The sequence below is a fragment of the Bufo gargarizans genome, chromosome 2 (genome assembly GCF_014858855.1).
Source record: "Bufo gargarizans isolate SCDJY-AF-19 chromosome 2, ASM1485885v1, whole genome shotgun sequence".
NCBI lineage: Eukaryota > Metazoa > Chordata > Amphibia > Anura > Bufonidae > Bufo > Bufo gargarizans.
The window spans coordinates 388,055,531-388,071,546 of record NC_058081.1 but is presented as its reverse complement, the minus strand read 5'-3'; the positions used below and the strand labels follow the sequence as shown (position 1 = coordinate 388,071,546).

The 16,016-nt window shown below is 48.1% G+C and overlaps 1 protein-coding gene across 1 annotated transcript in view; it reads right to left on the bottom strand.

Annotated features, from left to right (window-relative positions):
- Positions 1 to 16,016, bottom strand: part of ITFG2 (integrin alpha FG-GAP repeat containing 2) — a 64,036-nt gene that overhangs the window by 12,982 nt on the left and 35,038 nt on the right. The window contains exons 10-11 of the mRNA XM_044280800.1: positions 13,927 to 14,044; positions 13,670 to 13,843 (exon numbers count right to left, since the gene is read on the bottom strand). Of these exons, the coding sequence (XP_044136735.1) occupies positions 13,670 to 13,843; positions 13,927 to 14,044 (292 nt within the window). The remainder of the gene's footprint in view (positions 1 to 13,669; positions 13,844 to 13,926; positions 14,045 to 16,016) is intronic.

Here is a 16,016-nt window from a genome sequence, read left to right as displayed (position 1 = left end):
ATGCGTTTTTCAAGCGTGTGATAAAAAACTGAAGGTTTACAAACAACATCTCTTAGCAACCATCAGTGAAAAATGCATTGCACCCGCACTTGCTTGCGGATGCAATGCGTTTTTCACGCATCCCCATTCACTTCTATGGAGCCAGGGCTGCGTGAAAAAACGCAGAATATAGAACATGCTGTGATTTTCACGCAACGCAGAACTGATGCATTAAAAACAACGCTTATGTACACAGACCCATTGAAATGAATGGGTCAGGATTCAGTGCAGGTGCTATGCGTTCACGTCACGCATTGCACCCGCATGGAAAACTCGCTCGTGTGAAAGGGGCCTAACACTGACAAAAAAATAGCCCTGGTATGTAAAACTACAGTAGCTGAAAATGATCATTTATTGCAACAGTCAGTGAAGGGAAATGTCTTTTTCTTTTCCAGCTCTCTACAGATAATCTTCCTCACTATTAGGCCTCATGCACACGGCTGTAGGCCGTCAGTGCCCGTGCTGTTGACCAAAAATAGTGGTCCACAATGCACAGGCACTGTCTGTGTGGCTGCCGCCTGCGAATACGCACTCATTCCTTGAATGGGTCACTGATCAGTCAGCATCACAAAAAAAAAAAAAAAAAGAGGATATGCACAATTTTTTTGTGGTGTGGAGGCACGGACAGAAAGCCCGAAGAAGCGCTCCATAGTGCTTTTGTGGGCTTCTGTTTTCAAAATCGTGGCAGATTGTGGACCCGTTCAATTGAATTGGTCCACATTCATACTATATGGAGTGCACACGGCCGATGCCCGTATATTGTGGACCGCAATACAGGCACTGACCACCTATGGTCGTGTGCATGAGGCAATTTTGCGGAACGGGTGCGGACCCATTAATTTCATTGGGGCCGCAAAAGATGCGGACAACACACACTAGAGCAGTCCGCATCCATTCTTCTGTTCCACGGCACCGCCCAAAAATATAGAGCATGTCCAATTTTTGTGCACAATCGCAGACAAGAATAGCCATTTCTATAATGGCCCGTCTGTTCTGCAAATTGTGGAACGCACACGGGCGGCATCCGTGTTTTGCAATTTGCAGACCACGGTGCAGTTGCCTAAATGTGCCCTAAATAAAAGTGTCTACCTGTGTAGTTTATTCTTGGTATAACTACAGCTGTTCTGTGAAGGCATCAGAGGTTTGTTAGAGAACATTAGTGATCAAACAGCAATCATGAAAACTAAGGAACACACCAGACAGGTCAGGGATAAAGTTATGAAGAAGTGTAAAGCAGAGTTAGCTTATAAAAAATAAAAAAAAATATCCCATGCTCTGAACATCTCTCGGAGCACTGTTCAATCCATCTTCTGAAAATAAAAGGAGTATGGCATAACTGCAAACCTACCAAGACATGGCTGTCCATCTAAACTGACAGCCCAGGCAAGTCGAGCCCTAATTAGAGGACAAGCCAAGAGGCTCATGGTCACTCTGAAGGAACTGCAGAAATCCACAACTCAGGTGGGAGAATCTGTCCACAGGACAACTATTAGTTGTGTAATATCTGGCCTTTATGGAATAGTGGAAATAAGAAAGACATTTTTTTTTTAAAGCCATATAAAGTCCCAATTGCAGTTTGCCACAAGCCAAGTCACGTAGGGGACACAGCAAACATGTGGAAGAAGGTGCTTTGGTCAGATGAGAGCAAAGTTGAACTTTTTGGCCTAAATGCAAAACGTTATATGTGGCATAAAACTAACACGGCACATCACCCTGAACACACCATCCACACCGTTAAACGTGGTGGCAGCATCAGGCTGTGGGGATGCGTTTTCTTCAGCAGGGATGTGGAAGCTGGTCAGAATTGATGGGAAGATGGAGGAAGCTTAATACAGGGCAATAGTGGAGGGAAGCCTGGTAGAGGCTGCAAAAGACTTAAGACTGGGGCGGAAGTTCATCTTCCAGCAGCATAACAACCCTAAACATCAATGACTGACAGCTATGTCTTATAAAAATGGATTTTTTTGTACTCACCGTAAAATCCTTTTCTCGTAGTAGGCATTGGGGGACACAGCACCATGGGTATATGCCCAGCTGCCACTAGGAGGCTGACACTAGAAACAAAGTGTTGGCTCCTCCCAGGTGGACTATACCCCTCTGCCAGAGCCGAGAGAGATCAGTCGGTACAAAAGCAGTAGGAACCACACCTGAACCAAAAAGAAAAACTGAAAGCCAACAAGTCTTCAACTGGGGAGACCCGACGACCACGCAGGCAAACGCCGGGATCACAAACAAGAAGAAGCTCAAGAAGGGTGGGATCTGTGTCCCCCAATGCCTACTACGAGAAAAGAATTTTATGGTGAGTACAAAAAAAAAAAATCTATTTTTCTCGTGCATGGCATTGGAGGACACAGCACCATGGGACGTCCAAAAGCAGTCCCTGAGGGAGGGAAGCAAAAAAACGCCATGCCGCAAATCTAAAGCGCAGCTGCTTGCAGAACTTTGCGCCCCAGGCTGGCGTCAGCAGAAGCCAGAGCTTGAATATGGTAAAACTTAGAGAAAGTGTGAACTGACGCCCAGGTGGCGGCCCTGCAGACCTGGGAAGCCGATGCCTGATGACGCACCGCCCAGGAAGCCCCAACAGCCCTAGTCGAATGAGCGGTCAACCTGGAAGGGGGAGCACGGCCATTAGCGACATAGGCCTCCTTGACGGCCGACCGAACCCAGCGAGAGATGGTGGCCTTGGAGGCAGGCAAACCTTTACGAGGGCGCGCCGGGACCACAAAAAGAGTCCGAGCGACGGAAGGGTTCCGTGAGGCGAAGATACAGGCGAAGAGCCCGAACAACATCCAGGCAATGGAGGGATTTCTCCCTAGAGTGAGAAAGATTAGGGCAGAAGGAAGAAAGGACGATTTCCTCATTAATATGAAACGAGGAGACCACCTTCGGGAGAAAGGAGGGAACTGGGCATAAAACCACCTTGTCCTGATGGAACACCAGGAAAGGCAAACGGCAAGAAAGCGCCGCCAGTTCGGAGACCCGGCGGATGGAGGTGACGGCCACGAGGAAGGCCACCTTAAACGAGACAAATGACAGAGAGATCTCTGCCAAGGGCTCGAAGGGCGAAGACTGAAGGGCATCGAGGACGAGATTCAGATCCCACGGCTCCACCGGGAAACGAAAGGGAGGGGCTCGACGGGCAACACCCTGTAGAAAAGTCCTCACCTGAGCCCGCTAGGCCACAGGACGTTGGAAGAGGACCGATAGGGCCGAAATCTGCCCCCTGAGAGAAGCCAGGCGAAGACCCTTCTCAAAACCGGCCTGAAGAAAGGCCAGAATGTTAGGGATGGAGAAACGGAGAGGGCGAACACGCCCGGACTCGCACTAGGCAAAATACGCTCTCCAGGTCAGGTAGTAAATGCGGGCCGACTGGGGTTTGCGAGCGTGAAGCATAGTCTGGATGACCGAATCCGAGAGTCCACGGGACTTCAGGACCGCGGTCTCAACAGCCACGCCGTCAAATGAAGCTGAGGTAAATTCGGGTGGAACAGAGGGCCCTGAGAAAGGAGATCGTGACGCAGAGGAAGTCGCCACAGAACGTCAGCGAGCAGAAACACCAGATCTGCGTACCACTCTCTGCGGGGCCAATCCGGAGCCATCAGGATCGCCGGAACACGGGCTGCCTTGAGACGCTTGAGTACTCGGGGCAGGAGAGGAATGGGGGGGAAACAGGTACAGAAGGTCGAATTGAGACCAAACCAGAACTAGGGCGTCGACCTCGAGAGCCTGAGGGTCCCTGGATCGCGCAACATAGTGCGGAAGCCTGTGGTTGAGGCGCGACGCGAAGAGAACCACGTACGGAGTTCCCCAACGGTGACAAAGTTGGAGGAACACTTCTGGGTGGAGAGACCATTCGCCCGGGTCGACGAACTGACGACTGAGGAAGTCTGCCGCCCAATTGTCGACCCCGGGAATGTGTACGGCGGAGATGACAGGGACATGCCTCTCCACCCACCTCAGGATATGGGAGGCTTCCGTTAGGGCCATCACACTCCTGGTGCCCCCTTGGTGGTTCAGATAGGCCACGGCGGTGGAATTGTCCATCTGAACCCAGATCGGGAGACCGCGTGTAATGACCGACGTCACGCACAAGGAGGAAAACAGGGAAAGCCCTGCCCAAGGGAGAGGGAAAGGTGGTGACCCCTAACTCACCTTGCGGCTGGCACCTGACTGCCCTGACGTCCCTAGACGGGTTCCTCATCCGTGCGGCGATCACGTGCCTAAACCCTGGCTTTCCCTGAAATGAGCCCTAGATAGTGAACGGGCCGGTGGGATCGCTAGTCCGCACCACTGACGCTAAGAGGAAAACACCAGGGAGAGGACAGACAAATACAGACAAACACATACACCCAGGTGGGCGACCACAGCAGTCCACAAAGGTCCAACAGGGATCCGGAGGGTAGCGTTCTGAATCAACCATCCGAGAATGCAGCAACACAGCTCCAGTGGGTCAGAATAGATGTCCAGGCAGGAAGCTCTATCTCTGGCAACCAGAGAAGTGTGAGAGAGGAATATAAGGAGGTTTGGGAGTGCTGGACAAGGAACAGCTGAGGAGAAGGAGCTACAGATCCCTGAGTGAGCCAAAAGGGTTTGCAAAGCAAACCCAGAAAGCTACCATAAGGAAAACAGCCCTATCTTAAATAGAGCGTGCAGCCAACCGCTGCGACTTCCTGACCCCGGGTATAACGGAGTCAGGTGTGGTTCTCGATACCCTCGTGACACCGCGGAGACGTGGGGTCCAGTGAGACAGTGCCAGGAAAATTGCCCGGAGTTCGAGAACATTGATCTGCAGGGAAGACTCCTGAGCAGACCAAAGACCCTGGACAGTGAGGGACTCCCGAGAGGCTGGCATCCGTCGTGATCACCCGCCAACTGGGGGGAAGAAAGGACGGGCCCAGGGACACCGTCCGAGGATTCAGCAACCAGGAGAGCCTGAAAAAACTCTTCTAGCCCGGCGGGAGACCTGAGGGGGCGACGTCAGGAAGAACCGTCCCGACGGAAGATGGAAAATTCGGTCTTGTATCCGGAGGAAACCACCTCCAGAACCCAAGCGTCTTCCACACTTGCTTGCCAGACGTTCTGAAAGGTGAACAGGCGCCCTCCCACCTTGACCGAGGCAGAGTCATACGGAAGGAGGCTTAGCGGACTGGGGGGGGCCAGCAGGTTTGGGCTTGGCATGCCAAGAGGGCTTGGCCTTAAAGTAAGGCCTGGTGGACTTCTTGTCTGATCGGGCGGAAGGGGCCCGAAAGGAACGAAAGGACTGCGCCCGTGAGGACGACCCAGGGAAACGACGGCAGCGAGGCTGGTTCTGGGGAAGAAGGCCAGTGGCCTCAGAGATGAGCTCCTCCAAACACTTCCCAAAGAGCTTTCCACCAAGAAAGGGAAGGGAAATTAGAGCCTTCTTGGAGGTGGAATCCGCCGCCCAAGAACAAAGCCAGATGGTGTGGCGGATGGCCACAGAGAAAGCGGCCGATTCCATAGAGGCATCGCAAAGAAACTTGGACGCCTGGTAAATTTGAGACGCAAGCACCGTCAGATCCCCCTGGACCAAGTCTGGAGGTAAGACTCGGACAAGCTGTTTAGCCCAGATAGCACAGGCCTTAGCCACCCAGGAGGCGGCAAACGCAGGACGGATGGCGGCACCCGCTGCCACGAAAACAGACTTGGCCAAAGAATTGACCCGTTTGTCAGCAGGATCCGACAAGGAAGCCACGTCAGCCAGGGGAAGGGTAGTAGCTTTCGCCAGGCGAGCAACCTGAGGGTCTACCTGAGAAAGGACCGTCCAGAGGTTGACGGAGTCCTCAGAAAAAGGATAAGGGACATCCGAGCCCTTGGCAAGGTGAAGACGCCTATCGGGGTGACGTCACTCCTTAGCCAGAAGTGCGTCAAGACCCTTGTGATTCAGGAAAACCACAGTGGACCGTCTAGAACGGCGGAAGGACACCGACTTCTGAGAGGCGGAAGAAGGATCGTCCTGCACATGGAGTGCGTCCCGGACAGCTTTAATGAGATCCTGTATGGCCACAGACATCGCCAAGCACCGATCTGATTCAGAATCAGAGGCAGAGGAGTCCCCAGGAGCGGCTGAAGAAGAAATCTCACCCGCCTCAGACCTATCCGGGGAGTGATCCGAGGTAGCTGAGGAAGAGTGGGACCCGGCCGAGACCGTAGGTCGCTTGCGGGATCGCGTGCCAGAGCGAGAACAGAAATCCCCAGCAGGAGAGTCCCTGCTAGAGGCGGCCACAATCTGGGCAGGCAGACGGTCCAGAGACTGCGCCAGGGATTGGGAGAGGCTGGCAAGGTTCCCTATGGCTTGGGACAGGGTAGCAGCCCACTCCGGAAGGCCCAACATGGGGGGGGCACTGCGCGTAGAGGGAAGAAGACTGGCTGCATGGGAACTTCCTATTACACAGGGAACAGGCATAATGTGTGGAAATTGCCGCAGGGGAAGCGGGGTCCCGACCAGAGGAAGACATAAGGGCTTAGGATGGAGCCTGCAAGGAGAAAAAAAAAACAGCCAGAAAAGGCTGCCTACCAGAACCTATGGTGCTGTGTCCCAGAAGACACTGCAGGAGAAGCCGTCAGAAGGAAAACGCCCCCTTCAGAAGCCCACGCTGTACAGAGGTTGGAGGAAAGCCAAGCTCCTCTCACAGAGGGGAGGGAAAAAGAAAAAAGCCCGGGAAGCCTCTTAGGAGTGGGCGGAGAGAAGCTCCGCCCCACGTGACCTCTGGCCTAGTCGGCCGAAAACCAGGGCCTAGATTTGGAGTGTGCGGACGAAAACGGACGCCCGCGATCGCGGTAGTGTTCGGGAGCAGCCGCAGAGCTGGAGGGACACAGCGCTAGGTGAAATGGCCCAGGGAACACCGAAAAAAGATCCCAGAGAGCAAAACTCTGTTATGCAGGAAGGGCCGTATGTCAGGACCTGTCTTAAAGGGGCCGGACCCATAAAAACAACATGGGCCTCCTTGCAGGACTATGGCTCCAGGTGACCCCCAGGAGGTAGGAGAAGTGCCAGAGGCACAAAGCAGGGCTGAGAAGGGAGAAAGGAAGAGGGAGGGAGAAAGGGACTACAGGGTCCCTGCATGGTCCGGATCCCTACTTACCTTCCGACTTCTTCAGGCACAGCAATGACCACCCCCTCGGCGGACTCAACAGGGGAGCCGTGGGTCCACCGGAATTCCACTGCGGAGGCAGTTTCAAGTAGGGACTGGGTGGCTGCCAGGTACCCGAGTACGCGCCCGCAGGCGGACAACTAAAGTGGAACACGATGGAGCCACCCCTGCAAACCTGTAGAGAATAAAAGGGGAAAAAAATTAAAAAATTAGCAGGATGACCTGCGAAAAAAAGGGTAGCAGGTCATGTCTGCCTCCAACGGACACTAGAACTAGACTGATCTCTCTCGGCTCTGGCAGAGGGGTATTAGCCCACCTGGGAGGAGACAACACATTTTTTGTTTCTAGTGTCAGCCTCCTAGTGGCAGCTGGGCATATACCCATGGTGCTGTGTCCTCCAATGCCATGCACGAGAAACACATATACACAATGCTATCAATCACCTCCTCAGTACTGATACTGTTCACAGGACGTAGAAAAAGCAGAAATATAAATGTATAAATTACAAGTTTTACCTTCCCACAAACGTATGTATTGTTGTGCCTTTTCATAGGTAAATGTATTGATATCCAATTATTTTAGTCAAGATGGATGTTCATTTCCTTTAAGAGCCATGCTCGACTATAGTTACAATTTTGTATGTCTTGAGTAGGCCAAAGTAAGGTCATACAAAGGTTTCTGCTCTCTAGTGTTATTCTTCTCATGAGTGTACCAGTCTGAGAAGAATCCTCCCTGTCTACTTTTAAATTTATGACAGGGAGATAAAGATAAGCTCTATGCAGCTGGTGACAATTACCTATACAGTTAGGTATTTATTAATGAAGCAAAATATATAATATGTATGTATTCATTTAATGAGCCTTAGTCCTTAGCATAAGACAAATCAGTAGAACATATAATATATATTATATTATACTGTTATATGTTATGAAGACAACATGTATCCAGTATATTATATATATATTTCTCATTAGGAGAATCTTTGTCTTTAAAAGAATGTCTGTGAAGATGTGTGTTTTGTAACAATTATTCACCTCTTTGGTATGACAGGAGGTACTGATATCTCTGTGAGAAAACAAGGCCATTGAAGTTATTTATGATACATAAAAACAACAGTGTCAGAAACATTCAGAGAGACGCCTAGAGGTCTGTCTCTAATTGCTACAAGTGTCAGAATTAATCCCTATAGCTTTGAATTAAAGCTTTTAAGGTAAAATGTATATAATACATTTATTCAGACTTACATAAGTTAACCCTTTATACTATGATGCAAATAGCTTACACAGCAGTGCCACCTAGGTATGAGTAGGTGACATTACAACAGTAGCAAAAGTGCATTCTGGGTAAGGTTATGTCGTCACATTTTTTATCAATGGTCACGCCCATCCGACTATGATTGGAAAGTTCCAAACTAGGAAGGTGTGTCTAAGGCTACTTTCACACTAGCGTTCGATCGGATCCGTTCTGAACGGATCCGATCATAATAATGCAGACGGAGGCTCCGTTCAGAACGGATCCGTCTGCATTATATTGGCATATAAAAGCTAAGTGTGAAAATAGCCTCGGACGGATCCGTCCAGACTTTCAATGTAAAGTCAATGGGGGACGGATCCGCTTGAAGATTGAGCCATATTGTGGCATCTTCAAACGGATCCGTCCCCATTGACTTACATTGAAAGTCTGGACGGATCCGCACGCCTCCGCACGGCCAGGCGGACACCCGAACGCTGCAAGCAGCGTTCAGCTGGCCGCCTGTCCGTGCGGAGGCGAGCGGAGCGGAGGCTGAACGCCGCCAGACTGATGCAGTCTGAGCGGATCCGCATCCATTCAGACTGCATCAGGGCTGGACGGAAGCGTTCGGGTCCGCTCGTGAGCCCCTTCAAACGGAGCTCACGAGCGGACCGACGAACGCTAGTGTGAAAGGAGCATAACTGATAAGTTTGTGATCATAAACCATACACAGGGGGGAAACACACACACACAAGAAAGAGGAGAGGAGAAAGAGAGGGAAGAGAAGTTGAGCTCTCTAGAGGGGTCTATCAAGATGAAAGCCATGGTGAGATGCTCTATGATGGACCACCCAGCTTTCCTAGGAGCAGAAGTGAGATTCCTACTAGGACACAGAAAATTATATTTCATTTTAAGACTAATTTGATAGTGTGGGTGAAATTAGACCATCAAGATTGGCGAATAAATAAATACATTTATTAATTGATCATCTCCATATTGAGATGTAGTCTTAGGATATTGTGAGACTTCATTCAACCTGCAGAAGAATCTAGACTCATAATTTAGCAAAGCATTAAATGCATTAAATTTATATATATATATATATATATATATATATATATATATATATATATATATATATATATATATATATCTCTCTCTCTATCTATCTATATATTTAAACTTGATCTCCCCTGTGTATTGTTGTTCCTTCTCTTCAGTTGTATATAAGTGCCTTGAAACGGTGATAACACATATTGATAATCATTATGATACAGATTAATTAATTTGTAAAATTTTTCTTTGCCTTTTAGAACAACATTTTAAAGAAATTTCCTATGGATGGAGATCCTGGAACTGGCCCTCTTTGATGATGATGGTACCGTGCTGCTACATCTACAGTCTCCTCGTTGCGTATTTCCATATATGAAACTTTCTTTATTTAGCTATACTTTCCTTTAAGAATTCTTCTTATGGCTGCGTTATTTTCAGCAAGTAGTTTGACAGTGCTGGCTGGGTACACTCAGGGCCGGCCTTAGGTGTTCAGGCGCCCTGTGCGAGCTAACCTTGTGGCGCCCCCCCCCCCCCAAAAAAAAAACAAAACACTGCTTGTTGCTGGCATCATGGCATAGGCTGGCTGACTATCCAACCAAGTAGTTACCAGCCCTCACACCCCAAAGGCCGGTGTAATGTTATACTTCCCTAGTTCGTGAGATTTCCCTACCCTCGTCACTTCCGGTCGCACCGGACATGACGTGAGGAGGTGTGCAGCGCCGCGCAGGCGCACAACGACAGGTTAGGGAAATTTCACAGCAGAGTGCGCATGCGCCAGGAGCCTCGCCGGCGGTTAGGGTAGGGAAAAACTATGGGCCAATGCGCAGGCGCAGTGATCGGATGGATGTTCTCAGCTGAACACCGGCCGACACTGCGCATGCACCGGGAGCCTCACCAGCGGTTAGGGAAGGAAAAAATTACGTACGGGCCAGTGCTTTTTCCCTACCCTAACCGCTGGTGAGGCTCCCAGCGCATGCGCAGTGTCGGCCGGTGTCCAGCTGAGAAAATTCGTTTCCAATGTAGTATTAATAACTAAACAATTAAATAATAAACATATTGCATTGTCTACTTACCCCCAGGACAATAAGATGATCTGGACTCTGGCTGCAGTCTGGCTATGGGGACTCCAGTGTCACTCTCTCCCCCCCCCCCTCCCTCTCTTGTCACTCTTTCCCCCCCCCCCCCTTCCCTTGTCACTCTCATTATCCCCCCTCTCCCTTGTCACTCTCATTATTCCCCCCCCTCTCCCTTGTCACGCTCATTATTCCCCCCCCATCACTCTCATTATTCCCCCCCATCACTCTCATTATCCCCCCCCATCACTCTCATTATTCCCCCCCCATCACTCTCATTATTCCCCCCCATCACTCTCATTATTCCCCCCCATCACTCTCATTATTTCCCCCCCATCACTCTCATTATTTCCCCCCCATCACTCTCATTATTTCCCCCCCCCATCACTCTCATTATTTCCCCCCCCCCATCACTCTCATTATTTCCCCCCCCCCATCACTCTCATTATTTCCTCCCCCCTCCCCCCTTGTCACTCTTTCTTTCCTCCCCCCTCCCCCCTTGTCACTCTCTTTCTACTCCCACCTCCACCTCTAGTGTAGCGTGGCCGAGCTCTGTTCGATCCGCGGTACAGGAGCATTTGTTTCCTGTACCCGGCCGGACTGACAGGAAGTGCACACTAAGTGAGCACTTCCTGTCAGTCCGGCCGGGTACAGGAAACAAAAGCTCCTGTACCGCGGACCTAACAGAGCTCGGCCACGCTACATTAACAGGCGCAGGCAGGATTCTTTACAGCGGCAAGCGCTCAGCCTCAGCCACTCAGGCGGCGCAGAATGAGGGGCGCCGCCAGCCGCCCCCAACTTATATAAGCAACTTTTTTTTTTTTAAACCGCAACGGGCGCCGGGCGCCCCCTGCTGAATACAGGAGGGGGGGGGGGGGGCCCGCCCCGTGGGAAAACATAAGTGCCGCCTCGCCTGCCCATATTACATTGCGGGCTGTCGGCCGCCCGGCGCCCCTGTTGCTATGGCGCCCTGTGCGGCCGCACAGCCCGCACACCCCAAAGGCCGGCCCTGGGTACACTGACGTGTTCCCCTCCGGCACAAGCCATCTAGTGGGTAGGATCCATCTCGGCAGAGTTTGTACCTTCTCCACATGCTGATCTGTGTAGGATACACCTACTGCGGCTTAATGTACGATGCAGGAAAGCGTTGTGCTTTATGAAGGAAGGCATGAATGGCACTTACGTTACCGCTGGGCAATGTTGCCCTATATCAAAATGGTGTCTTCAATGTTACTGAGATAGAGCGCATGCGTCACATGAAAGTGCTTTGACAGAGTTGATGACGCGGATCTGGACATGCGCAGTGAAGGAACGGAGACGCTCAACGAAACATGATAGTGTATGCCGGCGCCATTCCATCTAGAGGTGCGACTTCTAAGATCTCCATCCGATATAATTATGCACTTTATGATATATATATTTGTATTTATTATATGATCGATCACGGGGATTGTGTTCTTGTGATACCGATCTCTTACCTACTAGTCACTATATGCACATGCACTTTGTTTATATGTACCACATGTATTTAATTCAATCATGATTGTAATCACAGTATGATTGGCCAGTCACTTGAGACTTGCCTTTATATGTTGCCATTTTCACTGTTTCTAAGCTGGAAGAAGGCTCTTGTGAGCCGAAACGTCGCAAAGTTGCCAAAGTTATGGGTGAATAAAGCTCCACAGATTTTTTCACTTTTACTTGGAGTGCAGTCCTGCTTTCTTTGAACTGTATTGTTGGGGCATTGCCGCTGCCTCTGTGGATATTGCACCCGATTCCTGGTGGTGCTCCCGCTGGATTTTCTTTATATATATATATATATATATATATATATATATATATATATATATATATATTTTATTTTTATTTTTTTTATTTTGATAGAACATTCTCCGCCAAGCTAAGTGATAGAGTCCCACAGGAAAGACTTATTTCAAGTCCTTCCCCTTTAAGATATGATCTAGCAAGATCCTAGATCCCTGTTATTTGTCTTAATGGTCTTACCAAAGTTATATGTGTGAAAATAGTCCAGGATGGGGCAGAAGGATATAGTTATCTCTTCTAAGTTATATCCTTGTTTGGATTTGCCCATGCCTGAAGTCATGTGATGTGTAGTTGGTTAGGGGGGGGGGGGGGGGGGGGAATGCATTTAGCATTCTATATTGATGTCTAGGATTAGACATGCCCATCCTGATACCATGAGGTTTTCTCTGAACAGAAGTAATGTATATAACTTATGTTCCTACTTTGATATCCTAACCTAATAATAGCTTGGTTATAATGTGACAAGTTATTTCCACTTACATGTATTGTTAAGCTTGTAATGCTTTATATTAACGCTATATATATTCATTTGCATGTATCATTGTGTTTATTTACTTATATATGTTTATAACCAATAAATCTGCATATTTTTATAAAACCTGTGTATTATTGTATAATGTAGAACTACATGTTTATCATTAACATCATCTCACGTCAAAAAGAACTTATTTATCTGAGGAAATAGTCGGACTCAGATGTGAATTGTATCAATTAATTTGTCTACAATTCACCAGGTCATGATTTTAAGAATTTATGACAATTTTTTTTTTTTTATGGTTATTTTTATGACCATAATTAATAATTCTTAATTGAATTATTACAACCCGACAGTATCAATCTGTCAGTTTCTGCTCTGTAATATGGTGCTTTCAGATTGCACTGCATTTTGTGGTGATTTTAAAGCTGGCAATATAGTTTTAGCTTTTAAAGATTTAAAATAATACCGGTGTGATGCTAGCTGTCTTTTAGCCACAGAAATCGCATCAGAAGTGAGAGCTGCTGGGTCCCATTTCTTGTACGCCAGATCCCGGTCTTGTTTTAAAGCCTAGATTGGCAGCTATACAGCCTGAGATATATCCTTGGCTACTGAAGTGTCTCCCTACAAGGATGACTGGAATATGTCCTTTCCAAGGAAATGGTTAAAGGAGTATATTTAGTGTGTTATAAAAAATGTGGAGAATCCTAATCCTGCCCAAGTTTTGAGACCCTGAAGTTAATCACATATGTGAAAGGGGTTGTACAGTACTCATCTGCTGGCTTTCCCAAGTCAGCATTTTATCTCTGGCTGGATCTGTAAAGAAAATATTTCCTTACACAGCATGGAAGAGGTGCACTTACCTATTTGCAATTTACTAAGTAGGGATGCGAATTCCTCATTTCCCTCCAATACATACAGAAGGTTTGAGGATTCTATCCTCTCAAGTGTTATGGACCAATATACATAAATTTTCTGATTGAAACCGACATAAACCAAACATGGACTGTTCTGGTTACCCCGGCAGGCATAAAGTCCTAGGAAAAATGATATTAAGGGAAATAAGAAAAACACAGGCTTTAACTGCACCGAAATGTTTCCTATATGACCATTTACTTACCAGCACAGAAAGCACTGACATTCTCATCAACTTGAAAACGAAGGACCGTGCGATTGTGATCTATGATGTACGTCTGACCATCCCATGCACAGGCCACAACTTCTTCTTGTCCGTTCCCCTGAAGGAAAACATCAGGTGATTTTACCAAGTGGTTTCTCCTGTGTTTTAGCATACGTACATGGAGTATGGAATCTGTTTTTTGTTGAACATATTTTAGTCTCACTTAACGGGATGGTCCAAGGTAATTAATAGGGTTGTCCAACCATTTCCATAGCGAGATGGGACTAAGTGCTGGACCGAGGTAGCCGGGCTTACAGAAACTGCCAAATGCGCCCACGCTCCACTTGACAGTTTCTGTAAGCCCAACACTTAATCCGGCAAGATAAGACAAACCTTTTTAAAATGAAAAATCTCGGCCAAGCCCTCCATCTGGCTAAAATTAACAAAAGAAGATGTTGTACTCAACCCTGTCACCAGCACTGTTCCCTGGGCAGCTGGTTCAGATCTCTCGCCACCGCTTCTTTCCAAGTTGCAGCACTGATGTGCCTGTGGTCTACCACTGATGACAGTGACTGGCTGCAGCAGTCACAGGCACCTCAACACAGCATATTGTAAACGAGACGCAGCAGGAGAGAAACATTTTTTTATGTTAGCCAATTTGATGGGGGGGTCCTGTTTGAGATTATTTTTTAAATTTTTTTAATCAGATCATTTTTATTTATTATATACAGGTCCTTCTAAAAGAATTTGCATATTGTGATAAAGTTCATTATTTTCTGTAATGTACTGATAAACATTAGACTTTCATATATTTTAGATTCATTACACACAACTGAAGTAGTTCAAGCCCTTTATTGTTTTAATATTGATGATTTTGGCATACAGCTCATGAAAACCTAAAATACCTATCAAAAAAAATTAGCATATCATGAAAAGGTTCTCTAAACGAGCTATTAACCTAATCATCTGAATCAACTAATTAACTCGAAACACCTGCAAAAGATTCCTGAGGCTTTTAAAAACTCCCAGCCTGGTTCATTGCTCAAAACCGCAATCATGGGTAAGACTGCCAACCTGACTGCTGTCCAGAAGGCCATCATTGACACCCTCAAGCAAGAGGGTAAGACACAGAAAGAAATTTCTGAACGAACAGGCTGTTCCCAGAGTGCTGTATCAAGGCCCCTCAGTGGGAAGTCTGTGGGAAGAAAAAGTGTGGCAGAAAACGCTGCACAACGAGAAGAGGTGACCGGACCCTGAGGAAGATTGTGGAGAAGGACCAATTCCAGACCTTGGGGGACCTGCGGAAGCAGTGGACTGAGTCTGTAGTAGAAACATCCAGAGCCACCGTGTACAGGCGTGTGCAGGAAATGGGCTACAGGTGCCGCATTCCCCAGGTCAAGCCACTTTTGAACCAGAAACAGCGGCAGAAGCACCTGACCTGGGCTACAGAGAAGCAGCACTGGACTGTTGCTCAGTGGTCCAAAGTACTTTTTTCGGATGAAAGCAAATTTTGCATGTCATTCGGAAATCAAGGTGCCAGAGTCTGGAGGAAGACTGGGGAGTGGGAAATGCCAAAATGCCTGAAGTCCAGTGTCAAGTACCCAGTCAGTGATGGTCTGGGGTGCCATGTCAGCTGCTGGTGTTGGTCCACTGTATTTTATCACGGGCAGGGTCAATGCAGCTAGCTATCAGGAGATTTTGGAGCACTTCATGCTTCCATCTGCTGAAAAGCTTTATGGAGATGAAGATTTCATTTTTCAGCACGACCTGGCACCTGCTCACAGTGCCAAAACCACTGGTAAATGGTTTACTGACCATGGTATTACTGTGCTCAATTGGCCTGCCAACTCTCCTGACCTGAACCCCATAGAGAATCTGAGAGATATTGGGAAGAGAAAGTTGAGAGACGCAAGACCCAACACTCTGGATGAGCTTAAGGCCGCTATCGAAGCATCCTGGGCCTCCATAACACCTCAGCAGTGCCACAGGCTGATTGCCTCCATGCCACGCCGCATTGAAGCAGTCATTTCTGCAAAAGGATTCCCGACCAAGTATTGAGTGCATAACTGAACATAATTATTTGAAGGGTG